This window comes from Megalobrama amblycephala, linkage group LG1 (assembly GCF_018812025.1).
Source record: "Megalobrama amblycephala isolate DHTTF-2021 linkage group LG1, ASM1881202v1, whole genome shotgun sequence".
NCBI classification, from domain to species: domain Eukaryota; kingdom Metazoa; phylum Chordata; class Actinopteri; order Cypriniformes; family Xenocyprididae; genus Megalobrama; species Megalobrama amblycephala.
The window spans coordinates 63,356,995-63,382,201 of record NC_063044.1 but is presented as its reverse complement, the minus strand read 5'-3'; the positions used below and the strand labels follow the sequence as shown (position 1 = coordinate 63,382,201).

Genomic DNA, 25,207 nt, shown 5'->3' with positions numbered 1-25,207 from the left:
GCGGATATAAAAGTATAAGAGGATAAAAATAATAAAAGCAAAAATGTGTCTCCGAATATACTTGGGCGGCCGTTATTATACGTGGGCGGGCCGCCCAAGTAAAGTCTATGTGTGGGAAGCACTTTACTGTAGAAATGGGCAAAAAAACGACTCATAATAATGAGAAACTTTCTCAAAATAATGACAGCTTCCCATTCTCATAACAAAAAACGTTATCATAATAATGACTCAGGGTGTTTACACGACAACAAAGTACTGTTTAAAATCAGAAAGCTTTTCCTTTGTCACCGTTTTCACAATTTCGCTTTTTTGTAGTTTACAGAGACGATAATGCTATTGTTTTCAAAAACTTTGAAAACCCGTTTTCAAAAGTTTGTGTTTTAAGGCCCCCAAAACCCTGTCGTGTAAATGAACAGCCAAAATGTATGAATTTTTCCGTTTTTAGTTGAAAGTGAAGTGTAAATGAGAAACTTTCTCATAATAATGACTTGTTTTTCAAAATCTTGAGAAACGTTATCATAATGAGTTGAACTCTCATAATGACTAATTTTCTATATCGAGAAACCTCATAATAATGACTGTTTTTCAAAATAATGAAACTTTCTCATAATAATGATTTTGTTTTTCAAAATCTTGAGAAACATTATCATAATGACTTGAACTCTCATAATGACTAATTTTCTATAATATCGAGAAACCTTCTCATAATAATGACTTTGTTTTTCAAAATAACGAAACTTTCTCATAATAATGACTTAGTTTCTTGTAATAATGACTTAGTTTCTCATAATAACACGAAGTTTTCTCATAATAATGAGATAAAAATAAGATGATAAAAAAGAGAATGTTTCTCATTATTATGAGGTGTTAAGTAATTATCATGGGGAAGTTTCACATCATTTTGAAATAAGTCATCATCATGTGAGAGTTTCTCATTCTGACTTACAAAATCATATACTCAACTGAGGCAGCACCAGGCTTTCATACATATAATTATAAAGGTTTCCACCTTCAGACCAACTTAACAAAAATGTACCATGGAAACTATAGCCCTGATATTTCAATAAACCATCACGGTCACTCCGGTCAGTTACAAATAAAATATGGCTTTCTTGCACGTCCTGAAATGTTATTCGATTTGAGGAAAATCTCTGATTTGTTTATGATTATGATTTTACGCTAGTAACGTGATAACTGTAGTATTTTCTAGGAAATTATGGTACCATCTTCAGCCCTTTCTGTACTTACCACTCCTCTCCGTTGGTAGGCGCTGAATCGGTTTATTCTGTGATTAAAGAGGAACATATACGTGGTCATATGACAACAGAGAAGCGTGTTTACATTCTGTCTTACTTTCCGCCGAAAATAAAATAACTGCATTTACTGCGAACCGACAGCAACATGACGAAGCTGCAGGTCATCAACACGTTTCTGACGGAGCGCTTGATGGCGGCGCTCAATGAGATCATGGACATGATCGGCGGGACTGTCCTGCAGTATGAGAAAGAGCTGGACAGCGTGCACAAGGACAACGAATATCTGAGACGGAGACTGAAGGAGATTGAGAAAATCGTCGAGTCAATCGGTACACAGTCCTTTCATTAAAAAAAAGTGTTCTGCCGAAGGCAGCGGTTTATTTACCTTCCTTAAAAAATTACCATGGAAACCATAGTTTCCGCCAAAATACCATAGCAACAGTAAAAATATAAGCCACTCATATCATTAAAAAAGTTAAACACAATGACAGAAAGTCTCTGAAAGCTTCCTGTACAGTTTGAAAGAGATCTCATATAAATGCATTATAGTTTTACAGTAGTAACTGTAGTAATTTTGCGGAAACGATGGTTACAATGTTATGGTAAGGTTTTGTAAGGACCGTTATTTACTGTTGTTTGTTGTAAGGACAGCTGTAAACCAGTAAACAAACACATATTTAATATAAATACTATTTATAATGTTGTATAACAATATGTATAAACCAATACTCACGTCAGATCCATTTTAAGCACAGTCCATATAAATGACCAGTTTGGACACAACTTATCGTTCATTTGTATAAATATTTCTTTTATATCAGAACAATATAAGTACTCAAAACTATGAAATAACACAGAGGAAAGTATGGCAATTGTGTAGTGATTCAAGATAAAAAAACAAACCAAAACAATTTTTACTTTTTCAAAGTTGCCTTGCCTTGTCTAGATTTCTGTTCTACACATTTACCCGTTACCTGTTGACTGCTTTCCTTCACTATATACTTCAACTTATACATTAAAAGTGATCTTTTTTTTTTTTTTATGTAGGGAACATATAGACCATACAACTTTTAAGGATTCTCCTGGATAGCCAGTATTGTCAAGGTAGTGCCTTAAAATGAGCAAAATCTTGTACTAAATATTGTGGATAAAAAATATTGTATAAAAAATATTGTATCATAGCCAACTAAAATAATAATATTTCAGATTTTGCTCATGATAATATTAAATTTGACACTCAGTGCTTATATTTTAAGATAAAGACTCATTTAATAGAATCCTTATTTTTTATTCTTGTAAATAAGGGCCCAAAACCACTCATGTCTAGAAATATTTAACTTTATGAAAGTTAAGTTTCATGAAAATATTTGTACATGAAACCATTTGCACGTGAAGGAAACAAATTTCTCTGTGTATTTACAATTGGAAAATATTAAAATGTATAATCTGTAAGACATATTAAAGCTTTTAAATCAAAAAGCTTTAATATGTCATTCACTTAACCGATCGAGGTCCTCGAAAAGATAAATTGGCCTAAAACTCCTGTAGTGTAAGCCCAACATTAGTTGAGTTAAGGCTAGAATAAACTACACAACTTTTAAAATCTAAATCATGTATATGATTTCAGAGAGAAAAACTGGGCTGAGGATCACACACTGACACAACCAGACTTTCAACAAAGTCACACAGAAACATGTGCCTTGTTGCTAGGAGATGCATGACAAATGAAAACAATATGTGTTCTAAAATCAGATCAAAAGATCAAACATGTTTGATATGTGAACATCATAAACTACACGATTTTCTGTGAACTCGGTCAACTCCGACTGACCTAAATGAGTTAGTGTCTTAGATACTAAGTTTCCACCTGATCTTCTCAGACCCTTCATCTTTTACAGGTCCAGCCGTCTCAAATCCTGCACCATCATCTCCTCCACCGCATCTAAACTGGACTTCTAGCGTTGAAACGGAAACATTGCCAACAGAGATCTATCAGAACCAGAACCAGGTACAAAACGAACAGCCCACCAGCACGAAAGTGGAAGAGTTCTCCAGCCATGCGCTTCTGGTGACCGAATCAGACATCGGTTTACCTTGTCCCCCAATACCAAACACACTGGCTCAAACAGATGAAGACTTTGAAACATCCACTTTAAATGAATTTCCTTGTGGTGTAAAAACTGAGCCTTTTGAAAGCCTCAATTCACAGTCCACCCGTGCTAACGCATCCGTCTACAGTCCGTTACCTCATTACTCTGCTACTACTGATAATACTCACAAATCTGATCTTAAAGTTTTCAATACATCGAATTCCTCTGAACTAGAATCAGCTAAATGTGTGAAGCTAAAGCCTAAAACCTTGCAAAAGTCCATCATTAAAATAACCCCAAATGCGTCAAAGACCACTTGTCCTGAATCAGGCATAGCTCATGTCAACTACAACAGCGCTCATCAAAACACAGACTTAGGATCAGTCAGGAATGACACCATTAACAGCAATGGTCATCTCGGTATAGCTAACGTTGCGGTCAATCCCCTACGTCACGCAGCGTTCAGCAGAGAAATCAGGCAGTTTAGGGCAAGAGGACGAGGAAGAGGCAAAGGTTCTGGGACGCATGTTTGCCCGCAGTGTGGAAAACTGTTCCCTCATCACTCACGCCTAAAGGTGCACATGCTCATTCATACAGGAGAGAAGCCGTACGCTTGCGCCCAGTGCGGGAAACGCTTCAACAACGACGGGACTCTGAGGAACCACAGCCGAGTGCATCTGCAGCTACGTCTGTTTGACTGTCCGGTGTGCGCGCGTAGCTTTAAGGATGCCTACACCTGTCGAAATCACATGCGTGTTCATAATAGGTGAGGCAGTGGTGCTTTATTTGCCTCAGCAGGCAAATTAAAAAGAACTGAAACTATATGAAAGACTCATGGGATGGATTCCCTGTTCGTTGTGACGTGCAGTCACAGTTTTCCTGCTCCTGATCACTGAACATCAGAGTCGAACCAGCTGTTCTAGATAATCGAGACAATTAAAATGTGCCATGCTGGGAGACCCCAATGGACAGGATTGAGTAGAATATAAGTCACATGATGATGTCCTCGGAAAACCTTTTGAGTACAGTGATTAATGGTGTTGTTGAAATTTATTTCATGTTCCTGTCGTGTGATCTGCCATCAGACTAGTAGGATGCAACAAACAAGTGCCAGTATTGTCAGCTGTTTTCTGCTTCTTTTAATATGCTAAATTAAATGGTTTGATTTATAGATTTTGAGTGTTTCCTCTTTCGGATTCCTCAATTATCAGCAGAGTGAGGTCTAAAAATTGTTTTAGATGTTTGTGTAAAATTATTTGACCAAAGGCCCAACCCTACATTGTTTCAACTGTACTTTAAAGGGATAGTCCACCCAAAAATTAAAATGCTGTCATCATTTACTCACCCTCATGTTGTTCCAAACCTGCTTGACTTTCTTTGTTTTGTAGAACATAGATGATATTTTGAAGAATGTTGGTAATCAAACCGTTTTGGTTCCCAATGACTTCCATTGCATAGACAAAATGATAAAATAGAAGTCAATGGGAACCAAAGGCGTTCGATTACCAACATTCGTCAAAATATAATCTATTATACAACATGGGTGTGTAAATTATGACAGTTTTAATTTTTGGGTGGACCATCCATTTAAAGACCTGAACAGGTGTATCAAGATCTTCAGGATCACTTGAACATTTTAGGCAGGGTTTAACCGAACTCTATGGGAAGGTGGTCATTATATATGCTTAAAAAAAAGGAATGGTCCCATTAGTTCCCACCAGGTGGAGATGTTGAGCATTTTTAGGACATGACACAAAACATTTCAAGTGTAGGGTGTTACTTTGTAACTACACTCAGAAAAAAAAATGTACAAAGGCTGTCACTGGGAGGTACCCTTTCAAAAGGTACACCTTTGTACCTAAAGACTGCATATTAGTACCTTAAAGGTACATTTGGTAACAAAAGTGTACATATTAGAACCTAAATGGCACACATTAGAACCTTTTTAAAGGGCACTACCATCCCAGTGACAGCTTTTGTACCTTTTTTTTTCTGAAAGTGAATTTATACATTATCTGATTAGTTGAAATGAGCTAGTAGCATTTGTTCATCCTTTTTTTTTTTTCTGACAGAAAATGTCAGTACTAATTTCACATAGCTAATTTGAACACTTTGATGAAACTACTTTTTTTTAAATGACAAGTTTAATCTATTACCATGAAGTTTCTCAACCTTTTAGATTCCATTGACTTATATAACAATATCTGAATAATTATTATTATTATTAAATTCAAATAACTAAAATAATTATAGATAAAATTAAAATAATTAAGTTTAAAAATTATATTTTTTAAGCGCTGAGTATTCTTCTTCCAATTAATTTACATGCCTTTTCCTGTTTGTAATTAACAGGTCTAGAAATCACTTTTACAATTAGGTAGCCTCTTACACAGGTTTTCTGAGACCATGGGAGCCTTGGATCTTCAAAGGAAATGGATGTTGAGGGGGGATTTTTTTTAAGTTGTAAACTATTTTTAAGTTGTAAACTATTTTAATGCTTGTTTTGTGTTATTCTAAATTATTTTATTACATCCTTATCCCGGAAGTTCATCCTGAGCCTAGCAGAAAGTTCATAGAATGAACACGGATGGTGACTATGAATGTCAAGTATGATTTTTAAGGTAATAGTTTCAGTGAATGCTTTAAATTTTGGTCTGCTCTTCACTCAAAGCGATCATATGGCATCAAAAGACTTGCAAAATAACATATAAGATATATAGGACACCTCTGTGGTGCTTTTGTCATTTTTAGAGCTCCACAGCCACTGATCTCCATCTACATATATGGCCAAGAGCAGCTTAAAGATTCTGCTAAATATATCCACATAAGAAACAATGTTATAAAGGTTAGTAAATGATAAAGGTAAATGCTAATTTTGAGGTGAACTAACCCTTTATATGTAAAAAGTTCTCTTTTTAAAATCAATATGACTTAAGGGATAATGTTAATTTAATGTTAATTTTAAAGTATGCATAATGATAGTTTTAAGGCTCAGTGCTTTAAAATAAGCCAAAACAACTACTTTAATTCACCCACTCAACACCCCCCTTTTTCCTTTTAAGGACCAGAGTTTCCACTGTCTTGAAAAACCTGTACGGTATGACGAAGCCTAATTTTAAAAGTGTCATTTTGGGCATTGCAATGAATATACATTTTTCTAGTTATGCCAAGCTCTAATATACCTTATCAGGTAGAATTTTGTTTTTAAAAAATTGTTTTCTAATTAAACACCTGATTGATGCCTGACTCTACTCATCAGCTACCTCTAAAATGTGTACTGTTGGTGTCAGTGGCCAGATACAGTGACACTGACACTTTTACCTCAGTGTGGTGTGCTGTTAAGTGGCCGTCTAATTACCATTTACTCATTGAACACATAATCAACCAGATGCATCTTGAAGAACCACAGAATCAGTGCAGTGGATTTTCACAGAAGGAAAAGCTGATATTATCTTGGTTTGGGATCCCATTTAGTGAATATATTGCTTACTGGTGTAAAGATACCCAAAACAACATTGCCAAAGCAATACTGCAATCACTCCCAGAATGAAGCCTTTGCGAATGAGATCATTTAGGTGAAGTGTGCTTATATGGTGCTTATATTAAGTGTTGCACCATAATAGATGTTCTGCTTTCCAGAGCGATTACAAATTGTAATTCTTGGTAGGTTTCGAAGCTTGCTTCAAGAGGATGCAGGGAAATGATGCACATCTTAAAGAGAAATGCATTTCAAATGTATTTCCAATTTGTACATAAGCACTTCATATAAATGTAAACCACAAACCCTCAAGAATACAGCACTTTTTTTGGTACAAAACAACCGGACGACACACACACGCGTACGCATGCAGACGCACTCCAGATACTCCTAGAATACGGCACATATAAACATTTGATTCCAAAAATATATCAAGTAATTAATGTATGCAATATCAAATTGTAGCATGTCCATAAAACCCCTTTTTAAAGAAAAGTAACAACTGGAGATTGAAAACCGCCAAATCTGAGACCTTGGAAAACACAGTTGGTGCAAAGTAAAAAATGTAAACATTGCATCATGCTACAAAATGGATAGTCTATTCGTTAGTTGTACACATAAACCTGCTCTTCATGAAATTCTAGTAGTTTCAAATATGACTGACAACATTGTGAAGACTGGCCCTTAAGGACCTTCCCATGTTGTCATGGTGATACCATATGTGTATATCATTTTGATACGTTTACACCAGGCAGTTTACATGCACCTCCGTGTTTTGTTAAAGATGCATCTTAGCTTTGTCTGCAAGCATTACGAAAGCACTGAACATTGAAATACATCATAATCGGTTAGTCAAAAAGAGAATTGTGCTACACAAGATTTCATAAGAGTAAAATTCACTTCAACGTTACAAAATGTGTAGAAAACGTGCAGCAATGAGCGAGCGAAAGAGAGAGAGAGAAGTGGGTGAAAGGGGTGGGGACTCGCTTTGAGTGACACCAAGTCAGAAGACGACTGGTGGCCCATCCTCCACCCTCCTTTTAAACAGCACAAAGTGTGTAATTTACTTCCAACATCTTGGTCCCTAGTTAGCTCATATAATTATCTCCATGTCCACCTCAAATCAATCAAATCCAATAACCTATCATGACTGATTTCCTTGTTCCTGTCAGGATTCTTCCTCAATCATGGCAGGTGGTCTGAGGCAGCTCATTGGCCAGAATATGCCAGCGCTCCACCCTCTGACCCTTGTTCCTCAAGCAGTCCATCCAATGGCGAAGAGCATCTCCTTGGACATGACAGCTCAGGCACACGCCACCTGCCATTCAAGAATATATTTTGTGTTGTGTAAGTACATATCTTAGGGTTAGTTCACCCAAAAATGAAATTTCTGTCATCAATTACTCACCCTCATGTCATCCCAAACCCGTAAGACCTTTGTTCATCTTCGGAACACAAATTAAGATATTTTTGATGAAATCTTGAGGGTTTCTGAACCACACAGGCAGCAATGTCACTGCACCTTTTGAGGTCCATAAAGGTAGTAAAAACATTGTTAAAATAGTCAACATGACTGCAGTGGTTCAAACTTAATGTCATGAAGTGACAAGAATACTCTTTTGTACGCAAAAAAATAAAAAAATAAAAAAATAAGCAGGAGCCGGCCAATACTGAGCTGGCATTCTGACGTAAACGCAGAAGTGCTGCACTGTGTTTACAATATAAAAGGCGTAGGAGAATGACATAGAAGAGAAGAAATAGTTGAATAAAGTCATTATTTTTGTTTTGTTTTTGTGCACAAAAAAGTATTCTCGTCACTTCATAACATTAAGGTTGAACCACTGTAGTCACATGGACTATTTTAATGATGTCTTTACTACCTTTCTGGACCTCGAAAGGTGCAATGACGTTGCTGTCTGGGTGGTTCAGAAACCCTTTAATTTCATCAAAAATATCTTAATTTGTGTTCTGAAGATGAACAAAGGTCTTACGGGTGTGGAACGACATGAGGGTGAGTAATTAATGACAGAAATTTAATTTTTGGGTGAACTAATCCTTTAATATCAAGGATGATGGCTATGTTCAGAATGGAATACTAGAGTATATGCTGAATACTGCCTACTACTCTTTAAAAATACAATGTGAAACAGAACATTATACATGATGCATTTCAGACAGTTTTGCATGTTTAAATCATGCGTATCCAGTAGTCATTCATCTTTTTAAGGGGATGCGCATCTTATCGGTACCAGTTGTCAGCTGTTTTTAGAGATTTTTAAAATTGATTAAATATAAATCAGCCTATTTTTTTTGCTCATTTTTACATTTAGCTGTCATGCTTAATCTTTCAAAAAAATAAAATAATAATAATAATTTGATATCAATCTCAAAATGAATATATATTTTCAAACTGTATATGATTATGTATAATTTTATCAATTAATTTATAATAGTATAAAAAATATTTTTTTTCATTTAGTGTAAAATTCATCAGCCATAGCATGAAAATAAATATCAGCTTATTAGTTTTAACATTGTTGCTTCCCTACCAATTTATTGTCTTGGCAGTCTTATCAAATTATGAATCAAGAAAAACAAGTTAAAAATTACAGATCATTTTACTATTGCTCCATTCTTTACATTGGAATTTCAAATCTAGTGTATTGCATTATAGGATATAGTATTTCACACAGTGTGCTCTGTTTTATACTGCATAATTTAGCACTGCAGTAGGTCATCTGGGTATTATGTTCATACAGAAAATTAGCATGCTGTGCACAGTATACATACTATATATATATTTCCTAGCATTAGTCCCGCTCATTTACAGCCAGGGTCTACTTCATCATAATTATCCGCACACACACATTGATTTGGCACAGGTTTTACACCGGATGCCCTTCCTAATGCAACATTGCACTAAGAGTGTTGGGACACATTCACACTCAATTAGCCATATCCAATACATACTACATACTTCAGAAATAGTAAGAGTAGTATGCTATTCCAAACAGAGCTGATGCCTTGTTCTTTAATGGCACATATAATAAAGATTATAAATTTAATTTAGCAGGCCAATTAAATTAATTTCTAGGTGTATATCAGTGAAGAATATATTAGTATTATTATTATAACTTGTATCAAACCAAACATTTAAGCATGATTAATAATGTTAGTCCATTGTAAACAATCAACAATAATATCTATTATTACATAGCTTTCTGCAATACTTCAACGCTCAAACATGTCTGTCTAGCTCATGTTTACATAGAAAAACAATGAAAAAGCAGCACAGATTTGAACAGATCATAATTGCTTGCTCTTACCTATGAAATCATTAGATCTTCCCAGGTCATAGTCCCAAACTGTGACCTCCAGTGTTTTATGAACCAGTTCAGATAGAGAGATCTCATAGAAAAACTCCTGTAGGTGGTAAAATATGATGTGGATTATTGCAATAGTTCAATCGTTTAATTACATTACATTATTGGTCTGAAAGACGGTGCCTCTGTTTCTCATTTTATCAACCATTTGTCTGATCTGCAAAATAATGTTATTTATTCACTGCCACTTTTAGTTTTTTCCCTAATTTATATTAAAGGACATTTTTAAACACTGAAGGATCTCATATGCATCATCCTGACAGCTCAGAAACCACCTGGGGAATGATCAAAATATTAAACCCCATGAAAAGTTGCTTCACAAAACAAATTTTGAGAAACAAATGACATTTGGTAGTTCAGCCGAACAGATGTTCCCGTCTGGGATATCACACCCACTGACTGAAGCCTGGCGTGAGCTGGAATAAACATTTATGCAATAGAAAGCAATACATTCTAAATGGAGGCTGCTTTATAGCAACATATCCAGGGTATCCGATTTAAATCATGCTGGGATCAAACCACTGGACTCTTCCTCTTCTGACCTCTACCCATCTCTCTCTCCTGAGCCAAAGGCAGACACACATGTTCAAACAGTTCATAAAAATGAAATTGGAACATTTTCTAGATATAATATGTTGCTCCTGCCTCTTATTCCTCCGAGGAATTTTCATCACCCTCATGAACAGTTTTGATATGATGTGATATTATGGTTTTGCTGAGAGGGCTCCCATGGAGCAGAGGGCAGACCTGCTTTTAAGCAGATAGAGGTGTGTGAGATTGCCTGCATCTGAGCCAAGGAGTAATTATACAGCCAATCTGGGTGTGTATTACTTCTGAGTGAATGGAAATAAAACACTTAGCCTTACTGGCAACCGCCAGCCGCCCACATGACAGAGAGAGCGTGAGACAGACGGGAAGGAGGAGAGGGAGAAAAAAGAACCAGGGACATGACGGAAATGAAACGTACAACATGAAAAACAAAAGTGCATTTAGGTTGAGGGCTTCTGGGAATTGAAGTGAGTAAAGACGCAGCACAAAAAAAATATTGGACCAGATTTCTCATTAACACTCAAAACACTCCCTGCCAGTTTATCAAATACATCCATACCTCATTGAATTCTGGGTTAAGGGTCTTTTTAATCACTGCCGTTTTGTGTTTGGATTTCTTCTTCACATCTGGCTTCAGGTATCTGGAAAGAGAAAGGCACATAGAAGAACAAAGTGAGGGCTGTAGGAAGAGCAGGAGATTAAAACCGCGCGAATACGGAACGGACTCTGGACACAATCGTGCCAAGCTGTTTGCGTTTCGGCTTTTGCTGTGACATCCCACTGGCTTCAATAAAAATTTTATTTGCTTTATGTACTGCTGTTAACTCTCACCCCACCTCCCCCAAGACACATAGTTAGAATATGGCTTTGATCCTGAGGAAAAGAGAGAATGAGTATGTGTGTGTTTGTGAAAGGAATGGAGGAGAGAGAGAGAGAAAGAGAGAATGACTAGAAGGGACGTGAGCGTGGGTGGGGGACCTGTCTGTTCTTATGCCATTTTGCCTGGGGAGGAAGAACTGTTTGGGAGCGTTTATTTTAATACATGATGTGGGAAAAATAATGAGAGATTAGAGGGGGCCACAAATGAGAGAGTGAGATGCAGAGACACATCAGAGGAAAGACGCAGGACATAGAGAGATTTTTTTTTTTTTGACGTATTATACTATCTCTTTTACTCTCTCTCTCTCTCTCTCTCTCTCTCTCTTTTTTACAGTTTCTCCTAATCCCTCTCCACTCCACTGAACTGTTTATGTCACCTCCCTTCCAAATCGGTGTTGGTTTTCCTTTGCCCTTTTTATTTTTTCTGTTTCTCTCGAGGAGCCGTGATTCAAAGCAAGTGTCTTTTCGCTGCATGTTTGTGCTTTCTCAGTGTTGTTGCAGAAATCTCACATTTTCACATAGGGATCTGAGAAGCCGTTGACGTCCATGGCGGCCAGATGGGCACAGCGCAGCACTCCGACATACAAGCCACCTCGTCGGCCCTCTCCTTCGCCCTCTGCAGGCGGGGGAAGGAACTGCAGCGAGAGCAACAGGCGGCCCCTCTCTTCCAAACTGGTCAACTGTTCATTCTCCCACTGCAGAAAAAGAATAAATGTGTGTTAGATCCAAAAATGTAACTAGATTAGGCATTTCCTGAAGGAAATACCAGTGGTTGCAAGGCAGCAAAAGAATAATGTTCTCGGTTTTAGGTGGGCTTAGGTTTAAGGCTTAAATGATCCACATTTGAAATGCTGTATCGCGTCTTGTTTGCAGTTTGTCAGTTACTCAAGAATCAGCACAGTCACAGGCAGATATGTATGGATACATATATGAAAGGAAGATGAAAGCAGTCAGAATTCTGTATGACTCGTGAATCAGTACATCATAAATGTAAATTCGCACTAGCAAGGGCCTTGATCTACTAAACAATGGGATACTGATGATTCAGTTTTCTGCAGCATATGGTTTCAAATGTAAAAGGTCAAATTTAAGGACAACATAACTACATTATGGGAGGGCTGATATCCATCTGGTATAGATTGCTTGTATAAATCAAATGATTCATTTTATAGGACTTTTTGTGCATTTTGGTGCTTTGGGAACAATTTTGACTATGGGACAGCCATAAAAATGGATGACTTACTGCAGTACTTACTACTGGACTAGGGAGCTGACTGAGATGCACCCTTAAATTTCTTAAAGAATGCTTTTTTGATTGAAGGAACTATATTAATCATTTCCTGAAGGAAATGCATAAGAGTACTGTTGAGGTTTAAAGGGTTAGTTCACCCAAAAATGAAAATTCTGTCATTAATGACTCACCCTCATGTCGTTCCACACCCATAAGACCTTCATTCATCTTCAGAACACAAATTAAGATATTTTTGATAAAATCCGATGGCTCAGTGTGGCCTGCATTGACAGCAAGATAATTAACACTTTCAATGCCCAGAAAGATAAAAAGATAAAGACATATTTAAAACAGTTCATGTGACTGCAATGGTTCAACCTTAATGTTATGAAGTGACAAGAATACTTTCTGTGTGCCAAAAAAACAAAATAACGACTTTATTCAACAATATCTAGTGATGGGCGATTTCAAAACACTGCTTCATGAAGCTTCGAAGCTTTACAAATCTTTTGTTTGGAGTGTGTAGTTACAACACTTATGATGTAACTAAGCCTCGTTTACTGAAATCATGTGACTTTGGCAGTTTGATACACGCTCTGAACCACTGATTTGAAACAAAAGATTCGTAAAGCTTCGAAGCTTCATGAAGCAGTGTTTTGAAATCGCCCATCACTAGATACAAAAAGTATTCTCGCCACTTCATAACATTAAGGTTAAACCACTGTAGTCACATGAACTGTTTTAAAATTGTTTTTGTTTAGTAGCTTTATGGGCATCTAAAAGTGGTATTGTGAAAGTGTTAAAATTATTTTGCTGTCAATGGAGGCCTCACTGAGCCATTGGATTTTATGAAAAACATCTTAATTTGTGTTCTGAAGATGAACGAAGGTCTTGCGGGTGTGGAACGACTTGAGGGTGAGTAATTAATGACAGAATTTTCTTTTTTGGGTGAACTAACCCTTTAAGACTTAAAGGTGCCCAAAAACGTTCTTTCACAAGGTGTAATAAGTCTAAGGTGTCCCCTGAAGGTGTCTGTGAAGTTTCAGCTCAAAATACCCCATAGATTTTTTTAAATAAATTTTTTAACTGCCTATTTTGGGGCATCATTAAAGGGTTAGTTCACCCAAAAATGAAAATTATGTCATTAATGACTCACCCTCATGTCGTTCCAAACCCATAAGACCTTTGTTCATCTTCAGAACACAGTTTAAGATATTTTAGATTTAGTCCGAGAGCTTTCTGTCCCTCCATTGAAAGTGTATGTACGGTGCACTGTCCATGTCCAGAAAGGTAATAAAAACATCATCAAAGTAGTCCATGTGACATCAGTGGGTTAGTTAGAAGTTGTTGAAGCATCGAAAATACATTTTGGTCCAAAAATAACAAAAACTACGACTTTATTCAGCATTGTATTCTCTTCCGGAATCCTTTCCATTGAATTGATTCCATTGAATTGATTCCATAGAATCCTTTCATCTGTCGGCGTTGGTAATGCACTTTTACCTCGCCCTGGTTGTTTTTGGCGATTAGGACATCCGCGACATGCACACTTACGCACCATTTTAAAAAATATAGCAATACCAAAATACAAACAATGTAGAATAGCTTGAATACAGCGTGCGTCTCCCTCAGACTGTAAACAAAGCTCTGGCGCACCGGATAACACGTCAGCAGCGTCTTACGTCAGCAGTCATCAGAACGCGAATTGACAACAGACCCGGAAGACATGTCATTTCCATGTACTGAACTGAACTCTTGTTATTCAACTATGCCAAGGTAAATTCATTTTTTGATTCTAGGGCACCTTTAAATGAGGTGCATATGAAATGCCACATCATGCCTTGTTGATCAGTTACACAAGGATCAACACAGTCACTGTGTGGTCGAAAGCCAATTAGAGTTGCAGGGAGCTGATTGAGACACACCCTTAAATTTCCTACAAGATAAAGTGTTCAAACAAAACAAAACAAATTAGATTAGCTAAACCCAAGACTGAAATTATCTACAAAACAATGTTAATTGGTTCATGCAAAAATTTTAATACGTAAGATTAGAGGTGTAGAACAAACCTGAATATCAGTAAAACAGGAATATCATACAGCTCTGTCTTGCAAGCATTGTAATAAATCATCTATATTAAAAGTGACGGAGTAGGAGACTCAGAACACGGCATGCAACTGAACCAATGACAAGGGCTCCCTCTGGGTAAAATCTGAGCATGTTCAACATGTAGAATAATTATAAACAGCTGGTTATGGCATGTCAAGATGTTAGTATAATGTGACATCTATGCAATAGGCTCATTTTTAAATCATGGCAATCTGTTGTTTTGTAAAATTATTAAAATGATTTCCATAAATAAAATACTAATATTGATTCTAATGCAAGATCATGTTTAGTCAGTCTTAACACGGAAAATAACCATTTAAGCTCTTGTAGTCTTCTGTGAATGCTCTATGATGACTTGTATGTATTCATACTCATCCTTTACCACATGCAGACAGTCATTTATCATTCTTTCTTCTTGGTCTGTTTAGAATCAGCTCAGCTTCAATGGGTTCCAAAGGGGGAAGCAGGAAGATCTAAGCACAGCTTCTTCAGGATTTTGAGATATGGAGACTTAATGAGACATAATTGTGTGATTTGGTACAACGCTTGCACACACACATTACTAAGGCTTGAGAGAAGCTTATTTGAATGCACATTAATAATGCATGCAGGGAAAGCTCAAGTGTGACTCTGAATATGTAACACTTACACCGCAAGAGCAACAATATTTACATGAAATATTCGATAAAGCTTCTGTAAGGATTAAAAACATTAATTTTTTTTTACAGTTATCTGGGTCAGGAGCTATAAAGGATTGTAATGGGGAAGATCAAAGTTTAGACTGATGCAGATATATTGAGTAAACACAATAAAAAAAGCACATCCCTGTGTTATTTCTGTTATACAGTTTAATGTCTGCATGTCTAAATATATTACATTATTAAAAAGTATTAAACAATTTTTAAAGATGTAAATCATATTAGTTCCTTTTTTATCTTCTCTTAATATCACAATTAAGTAAACACACAGGTACATTTTATATAATTTCACTTTAATTTGAACAGATGCTATTTTAAATGCAATTTAATATTCAAGAAATATTCCAAGTGTTTCTTCATTTTTTTCATTCTCTAATTAAAAATATTTAAGAAACATGTTGGATTTTCTTGTATCTTCAGTTTTGCTTTCCTATTAGTCATATCTCTTATCCCTTACAGATAAATGCCAGATCCTTAATAACATCATCCTACAGGATGTGACATCATTTTTGTCTGAAAACAACAGCACAAACATAAGTAAGGACTAATAATGATTTGATTAATTCTGTTTTGTTTTGTGGTAAAACTTGATTTGTCATCTTTTCTGATAAAATTAAAGAGACCAGCATGATATAATACAAATAGTGAAATTACCAACAATGTAACTCTCAATCTCCCACTAAGCAATAATTAAAGGTGCAATGTGTAAATTTTAGCGGCATCTAGCAGTAAGGTTGCAAACTGCAACCAACGGCAGCTCACCCCTCCCTTTCGAAGCAAAATAGAGAAGCTACGGTGGCCGTCTGGCCGCACAAGACAAATATGTCGTCATCTGAGACAGCAGCGAGTATGTTAGCCAGGCAATGAGGTTTCTTCTTATTTCTAACAAAGAACCGTCTCTGCTTCAAATAAACCAGACGACTACTACTACTACTTCTTTGTGCATATTCAACGTAGTAACAATGCAAACTGCCTATAAAAACACCAACGATTTAGAAGAAGAACAACACAGTGACTAAACACGCTCTATAGAGTGTTTGTCCGTTTAGGGCTGCTGTAGAAACATGCCATGGAGGGGGGACCCGCGGTGTATGAGATAGAAATGGCTCATTCTAAGGTAATAAAAATATAACGGTTCATTATGTAAGGTCTTTATACACCACTGAAAACATAGTTATGTATATTATATTGCATATATTGCTCCCAAATTTTACACATTGCACCTTTAATCTACGTGTCCAATCTGTTAGTTTCCATCCTGTTCTTTTTCTTGCTGTTGTGTAAGTAATCAAGGCATGATTAATACATTTAATTGAGTTTCTGTTAGTCTGGTGTACTCCTTTTTAGAAATACGTCTTTAAACATAGGCATATTAATATTTTAAAAGTTACATAGCTAAAAAGTACTTCATAACAGTAATGACCAATATATATTTAAGCTGATGGGATTTCACATTCAACATTTTCATTCTGACATTACAGTGGAAATAATTTCCCATGCATTTATGAGGAAAGTGTAATATCTTTGCATATGAAAATTCACAAAGAGAGCAGTAAGATGTCTTTCATACTCTTTTCCTCCCGTGCTTTGTTTTAAGCTGTCTTTGTCTCTCTCTCTTTTTCTCTCTCCCAGCCACACCCACAGTAACCAGCAAAAGAACAGGATCAATAGGGTAATAATCAGTGTCTCGCTCCCTCTGTTTGTTTTTCTAAAAAGAGCCTTGTTATTTCTAGTTCTTTACCTTGCACTTTGAAATTCCCCTTACAGCCCTGTCTGCCACATTGTGTGTGTGTATGTGTGTGTTTGTGTCGGGGTTGAGGGTGTATATGCCCATTAGTGAGAAGCATGCCAAGCCAAACCTGTTTGCTGGCAAGTGTGATGTTTCATTAATGTAATTGTGCGGGGATAGATACAGATAGTGTGTGTGTGAGCGAGACAGAGCTGGAGTGAGTGAAAGTTGCTTTGCCAGACCGTCATTAATTTAACAGTGAGGAGACACATACAAATAGTGGGCAGAATGAGGGGCGACCCCTGCGCTATAAACAGACAACTCATATTGCAAACAGTGAGGAGAGCAGCCCAGCTGTCTAATGCTCAGGAGACAGACAAAATAGCCGCACATATAATTCCCTGTCTCAAGAGGTCAACTATACTAAGAAACGCCACTTAGACATTTGCGGATAGTTGCAATTGTTGTAGTTTCCACTCATGTATTTGTAATGTTAGGATAAAAATGCATACTTTGATTTTGTTTTCAGTATTTGCATGAATATCAAATAATAGGTATGATAACGCCGTTTCAGAATAATCTATTAGCTCGCTAATAAAATGGAAGCATATTATAATAAGATTAGATGTTTTTGCTAGAAAATCTTTGGGGCAAAATAAGTCGCAAAGAAGCAGATGGTGGCATAGCAGTGGCTTTCCTCTGACAGTGCAAGTTTCTTCGACTAATTAAAATGCCAATGGCATTTCTGAATGGGATAAATTAATTTAGCATGGTTTAAATGTTGAAGCTTGGGCTTTTGGTTGTTTTGCTCCATGAGGTTTCAAACTAATGACCTCCATCATGCAGACTCACTAATGATAATGAGGGGGTGTATCCAGCAGGTAAACAGGTGCGCGGCGAGGTTGGGCACACGCACACACATGTATGCGCACTCGCACAGCTTTCATATTCAGATTTGCGTGATTAGCAGGCAGATGGCGTGGCACCAGTCATCAGCCTCCACCAGAATCTGTATGTGTGCCAAATCAAGAGCTTTAAATAAACATAGTGACTGTTATGCCATAAACTCTGTCTGTGACTTTGTGATCCTTCTTTCGTGTCTGGAGTTTGATCTCTTTCTCTGTCTTTTTTCTTTTATTACATTTCCAACTCTCAGCTGTATTCAACTCTCCCTTTTTTTGAAAGGAACAGTTCATCTAAAAATGAAAAGTCTGTCATTGTACTCTCCATCATGGCTTTCCAAGCTGTAAAATTGTCTTTTGTTAGAACACTAAAGGAAAGGTTTAGCAGAATGCTACTCTTTTCAGTACAATGAAATTGAATGGTAACCACCCTTGTGAAAAAGAACTATGCATAATTGTATTAAATGTACAATATTAATGAAATAAAAAGGCCACTTAGGTGAACTTAAAGAGAGTACACTTTCATGACTATGTTTCTTAACACAAATGTCAAATTATAGGTTTTATTTTAAAGTACATTTTAAATCATTATGTTGGAATAATCTTTTGTCTTACTTTAAAGAAGTTGTGTTTTCTTATTGACTGATATACTAAAGTGCATGTAAAGTACTTGTTTATAATTTTAACTGTCGTGTGTTATTCGATATTTAATTTAAAGTTAAAGGGAGGGTCTAATGCTATTTCATGCATTCTGACTTATTTATACTGTTAAAGAGTTGCATTCTCATGCTAAACGTGGCCAAAACACGAGTTGGACGTATGACAGAGAATTTTTGTGCCAAATACATTCCTGCCAGATTCGGATAAGTTTCAGAAAGTTTTTTTCGAGTATGGCCCTGTATCACTTCATAAAGGGCGTAATTCCTTGTATGGGCACTTCTCCCTGATAAGCGTGCACACACATCACCCAGAGCGAGAGCACGAGCCCGCCCATCAACGTGCTTTGTTTGGGATACGGAAGCCGAGAGATTTTTCAACAATGTCACCAAAGAAGTGTGTTTTTGGTTGTGAAGGAAAGTTACTCTTTTTCAGCTTCCAAAAGAACCCAGTGTTAAAGGAACACGCCACTATTTTTGAAAATAGGCTCATTTTCCAACTCCCCTAGAGTTAAACAGTTGAGTTTTACCGTTTGCGAATCCATTCAGCCGATCTCTGGGTCTGACGGTAGCACTTTTATCTGCAGCTTAGCATAGACCATTGAATCTGATTAGATCATTAGCATCTCGCTCAAAAATGACCAAAGAGATTTGATATTTTTCCTATTTAAAACTTGACTCTTCTGTAGTTACATCGTGTACTAAGGCCAATGGAAAATGAAAAGCTGCAATTTTCTAGGCCGATATGGCTAGGAATTATGGGGCAGAAGGGAGGAGGAGAGCAGATTCGAACCACTTCCTGAACTAGTCAGGCCAAGCAAGGCTTTGGACGTCATCAATGAGATGATTTCTCGACACACGCTCCGAAGCCTCGGCACAGAACGTAACATCATTAGTATTTTGTACCATAGAAACTGTAGATAAACAATACCGACAATTCCACAAGTTTCTTTTAATCAAACTATGCACTACCTCACCAGAACTCTACAACAAAACTACTAACGTTATATACTGTATAAGCCAAATGGTCAAGCAAACCTAGCCCTCAGTGATAGCATTTCACAGGTAGCTAACAACAGCAGCAGTGCTTTTTCAATCTGGTCGTTCAAGCTAACTAAAAATAAATATGTTACACTTACAGCCATGGGTGATGATACACTTGGTCGGGTCTGTACTCTGGAGATTGTTGGGATGGTCGTATCCTTTAGACGGCGTACCGTGGTACACGTAAAACTGTCCATGTTTTCCAAATAGTCAACTGGTCCAAAATGATTTGAGCAAACACACCATTTCTTGATTGATTCTACCGGTGTTTTCAGATCTATGTTCAGAGCAGCCAGCCATTGATTCTTTTGTTCTTTGTTTTTCGTTGGAATTCTATGAAACATGATGGTAGAATACACCTTCAACTTGCTATCACAGCCTTTTACAATGCACATAACCATGGCTAATCGCACACAGGTAAATCCAGCCACTACCCAATTTGCCAGCTGCAACTCTGCAACTACACAAACTTAGTGCCGGTCACGTTGGAAGTTACCAAGCTGGGGACTATTTTCAGGCGCTGCGTAATTTCATTGCGCCTGCTGTACCCATGGTACAGCAGCAAAGTTCCTTGATTATTACGCTGGAATGAGAGTATAGTTCCTAGCCATTTCGGCCTAGAAAATCGCAACTTTTTATTTTCTGCCTGTCTTAGTACACGATGTATCTACAGATGATTCAAGTTTTATATAGGAAAAATATCGAAACTCTTTGGTCATTTTTGAGCGAGATGCTAATGATCTAATCAGAGTCAATGGTCTATGCTAAGCTGCAGCTAAAAGTGCTACCGCCAGACCTAGAGATCGGCTGAATGGATTCGAAAACGGTAAAACTCCATTGTTTAACTCTAGGGGAGATGGAAAATGAGCTTATTTTCAAAAATAGTGGCGTGTTCCTTTAAGGGAACAGTGGATGCAGTTTGTTTTTCCGGGGCAGAAACGGAGTTGTGCACGTATTTTTGTTTGATGTTGTGCCTCGTTAGTTCTGCCCACGGCAGGAACGCCTCCAGGAGCTCGGCTCTTTTCGGAAAGACTCGGTACAGCGTATTTATCTTTTATAAATATGATAAAACTAAAGACTTTTCGGAGATATGAAGGATGCAGTACTATTCTATAGGTACTCAAGATTAACATGTGATTGGTGGAAACTGTGTGTTATGTAGTCATATAAATGTACTAAATTGCAACTTCACCATTACAAATGTGGAATTACAAATATATTAAAATACATGCATACATTTTAAAAGAATTGACATTAAAGTATATTTTAATTTACTATACATACTTGTCAGTACATTTGGCAGTTCATATATATATATATATATATATATATATATATATATATATATATATATATATATATATATAGCCATATATAACCATTTTTAGACAATAGACATAATTATGAACTTAAGTCCTACTTAATATTTACTCAAGTCCTACTTGAGTGGGTAAAAAGGCACTCTAAAGTTCAGCTAATATTCATTTAACCTATAATACACTGTCATTTGTTTCTCTTTTTAAAAGTATGTTAAAGTGTACTTCTTTTTCATAGGGGCGGGGCCTGTCATGCTGAAGATTTTCAGGAATAATGACTTAAGTTTCAGTCTGTTCACTAAACAAAGGTTTTGAATGGCTTCAGATAGCATCACTTGCATTAAAAACTTGCCTAACACCTCCTTTTGTTCTCTACAGAAGAAAGAAAGTCAGATTTGGAAAGGCATAAAGAAATGATATCATTTGCTATAAAATAATTTTATTTTTGGGTGAACTGTCCCTTTAACATAATTTCTTTTGGCAACCCACCCCCCCGAACCATCACTGTCTCTGTGATCCCTCTAAGCAGTTCAGCAGTTTTCCCCTGTCAGTTCTTGTTCTCTTCCTCTAGAGACCTGTGAGTGTGTGGTCTGTCACTCATCCGGCACCCTCTGTCCATTCATAACCCTGTAACCTCTCGCTCCCTCTTTCTTCATCTTCCCTGTCTATGCCGTCTATGGCTTTCTCCATGTCTTTTTTCACATAATCACTCTCATTCCTTTGAAAATGTTATTATTCTGGTCTCCAGAAACCTCTGATGCTTTCAGGTGGGCAGCAAAGTGTTCTGCTGCCTCTGTCCTTTCAAATTTATCTTTTATCAATTTATTAATGACAGAAATGAGAAACAGAGCGAGGGATGAATATGAAATAAGCGGTTTTAATGAAATGAATGAACGCGCAATCATGGGTAAACAGTAACCCTTATATGACTAGTGTCCATTTACATGCTTTTAGTACTGTTATGTCACCTAATTAATATTCATGGGCCAGGCTGATAATATCTATAATGTCTACCCTCCCCCCTCCCATTTTCCAGATTGTTTCTACGTCCCTGGTTAAATTAAAAAAAAAAAAAGGATCTGAATTTTCTCTCTCTGGCTCACTGCTCAGCCACTTGTTGTGAAATTGTCAACACTGGGCATTGGCAACATAAGTGCTCTACAACACCAAGTTAAATAGAACAAATTGTATCTCATCTCTCTGGGGGCCACAGTGCTGTTTAGCTAATCTTATCTGTCATTTATGAATGCCACATTCGTTCTTGTTGACAGAAAGAGCAGGGATTAGCTTTAAACAAGGAAATGGGCAGATAGTACATCCACGTGCCTGCCCTTTCCTTAGTCGACCCCGTCCTCATCCTCCTTGTGTCCTTTTTGCTTTCCGGTAGGGCGCCTAGCATGTTGAGAACAATTTTGGATGGTAATGAAAATGCTAATCGATTTCTTCCTTCCCACTTATCATAATGTGCTCAATGTTCTTATTGAAATGCAAATTAGATCCCAATGTGAAAACATTTGAGTGTGAGAGCATTAATCAGCAGGCATTATTTAAAACGTCATCATGAACTCACATCTGGAAATGTCAGTGTTTTGTTAATTGTCTTTTTCACTGTTAGTGAGATGGAGAGAAAACGGTGTTTTTGGGGTAAAGTACCTCTCGTAGGTAACAGGAAATCCCTCGCAGTGCTGTTCCCATGGCTGTAGGAGAGGGAAGCTGGCAGACACAGACAGAAAGGAGACAGAGATGAAGTGAGCAGAGTGTCTGTATGTACTTGTCATTTGCTACATTCAAACAGTCAGTAGCTATGTTTACATGGACACCTTTTGTTTCAATCAGAAAGAATTCATTCCGATTGATGAATCCGAATGTGACCGCTAAATAAAGCGATCAGGTTGATGTGCGGATTTATATGTCACAAGCTTCGAATCACTCTGCAGAAATACACAGAGTTTCCCACTGTTTACGCATACTAACCATTCTCCTACATTGCTTCTTTTCTTTGTTTTAAAGTATTATTTATATTTATCTACTTAGGGTCCTAATTTAGGAAACGATGAGCACATGAAACTTTGTGCCGTGCTGCTTATATATATCAAGCAGTAAAAACGCCCCTTCCCGCTCAAAATAAGGTGTCTGTGGATGAGAATCCGAAACAAGGACTGATGTGATGTTGCTCCATTTAACAGACGATGAGTGGAAGAAAATTTTTAGAATGACACGACAGTCATTTATGATGCTTCATCATTTATGACAGTCATTTATGACATTCAACAACAACAGCTCATTCTGTGCATCATACGCCATTTGTACATGATTGCACATGCGCAGTACTTTCCAGTTTCGGTTTTCAATCTGATCAAGTTTTTACATGTCCCTATGATCGCATTAGAAAAGGTTTAAACCAGCTCTTATAATCCGAATGAAATTTTAATTGGATTTGGCAAATTCATTCTGATTGACGTGGTTACTTGTGACTTTATTATTCCGGCTGTGCTACTGGTCTGATTACAAACAGATTTTTAGGGTCCATTTAAACGCAGCTTATGTTTGGGATTGATAACCAATGTGAAAATCAAGCTCCTTTTCTAATCTTGCAAAGCTGTGAATAGGGTTGCCAACTTCTGGAAAGGGACAATCGTGGTTCTTTATAGGAAAATAAGGGACAGAATAAAGGACACTCAAAATATTTGTACTGTACCACACAGTGTATGTCATTTCAGTATCTGCAGTTAAGTATGTGTATAAAAGATGTATTTTTGTGTAAATTCTCAGACAAAAACACATTTGGGTAATTTCATACAAAATCAACCAAATTTCAGAAACTTTCCCTGGTCAAATTTTTGATTTTTTTTTTTTTTTCTCTGAATAAAGACAAACATAAATGAAGAAGAAAGCCAAAATATTAAATATAATGGATGTATATTTACTGAGTAATCCAATATTTTGTTGAGGGGGGACAGAATTAAAATTTTTCCTGAGATTTGCTGTCAGATTACAGGGAGGTAAAATGACTTTAGAACAACATCATTATTTTATTTTTACATAGATTGGTAGGCCTGTTAGTTAAATCTTTGTTGCATTAAATGCCAACAGTTCAAAAATGGCAAAAAGCACTTCTTGTGGTTTTCGCCCAAAGTTTGCAATTCTGTAACTCATATTACAGATATCTTAATATCCTTTTAGATTCTAATTCTTAACAAACTTTTTTTTCTTAATTTTTAAGACACAATATGGTTAATTTCCAGAGATACAGATTTCAATGCACCTCCATGAGTAAATTGGTACACATTTTCAATGGTCACGCATTTTTCTGAAGAACAAATAATTGAAACTTGAAATGTATCTAATTTTTTTCTATCAATGCAATTAAACATTCCTGTCTGAGTGCCATAAATAGTATTGTTCCAAAGTTTGTGTGGCTGTAAAGATATTTCAATATCCATCTATATTCTCATTCTTAATAAATTTTTCTTTTGTAATCTTCATTTTAAAGGCCCTATAATATGGTTCAATCACATAGATATAATGTGGCTCCATTTTCAAATTGTTGAATTTTACCCATTTTATAAATATATATATATATATATATATATATATATATATATATATATATAGTTAAACCAACAGATATTAAACATCAACCTCTATTCAAAACCAGAAACTTTATGAAAAAACATTTTCAATAATGAGGTCCAAGAATACACTACAAGTTAGGCTACTTAAATGAGCGTAACATGTTTTTTTCTACATTTAACAACATAACTTTCACTATTGTTGTGAAATATAGCTGACTTCCCTTTTTGATCACATCTTCCCTCAGGGAGATTGCTTGTTTTCTTGCGTGGCTGAATGTTGCTGAAATCAAAACGCAAACAGTGAAAGGGATT

The 25,207-nt window shown here is 36.6% G+C and overlaps 2 protein-coding genes across 4 annotated transcripts in view; one reads left to right on the top strand and one right to left on the bottom strand.

Annotated features, from left to right (window-relative positions):
• The first annotated feature begins 484 nt into the window (after positions 1-484).
• Positions 485-16,388, top strand: LOC125278946 (zinc finger protein 510). Of its 3 annotated transcripts, XM_048208390.1 has the most exons (3): positions 485-1,585; positions 3,155-3,264; positions 15,404-16,388. In XM_048208390.1, exons 1-3 carry the CDS (start codon positions 1,402-1,404, stop codon positions 15,473-15,475), a joined length of 366 nt encoding a protein of 121 aa, XP_048064347.1. In that variant the 5' UTR covers positions 485-1,401; the 3' UTR covers positions 15,476-16,388. The 3 variants fall into 3 exon arrangements, with proteins under 3 accessions (XP_048064347.1, XP_048064328.1, XP_048064338.1); XM_048208371.1 differs by lacking the exon at positions 15,404-16,388 and having other exon boundaries at positions 769-1,585; positions 3,155-4,517; XM_048208381.1 differs by lacking the exons at positions 485-1,585; positions 15,404-16,388 and adding an exon at positions 1,634-1,858 and having other exon boundaries at positions 3,155-4,517.
• The window catches only part of doc2a (double C2-like domains, alpha), a 36,162-nt gene continuing 18,024 nt past the window's right edge, over positions 7,070-25,207 (bottom strand). The window contains exons 7-11 of the mRNA XM_048208359.1: positions 22,974-23,033; positions 12,146-12,330; positions 11,316-11,397; positions 10,151-10,247; positions 7,070-8,142 (exon numbers count right to left, since the gene is read on the bottom strand). Coding sequence (XP_048064316.1) covers positions 8,006-8,142; positions 10,151-10,247; positions 11,316-11,397; positions 12,146-12,330; positions 22,974-23,033 — 561 coding nt within the window. The 3' untranslated portion in view covers positions 7,070-8,005. The remainder of the gene's footprint in view (positions 8,143-10,150; positions 10,248-11,315; positions 11,398-12,145; positions 12,331-22,973; positions 23,034-25,207) is intronic.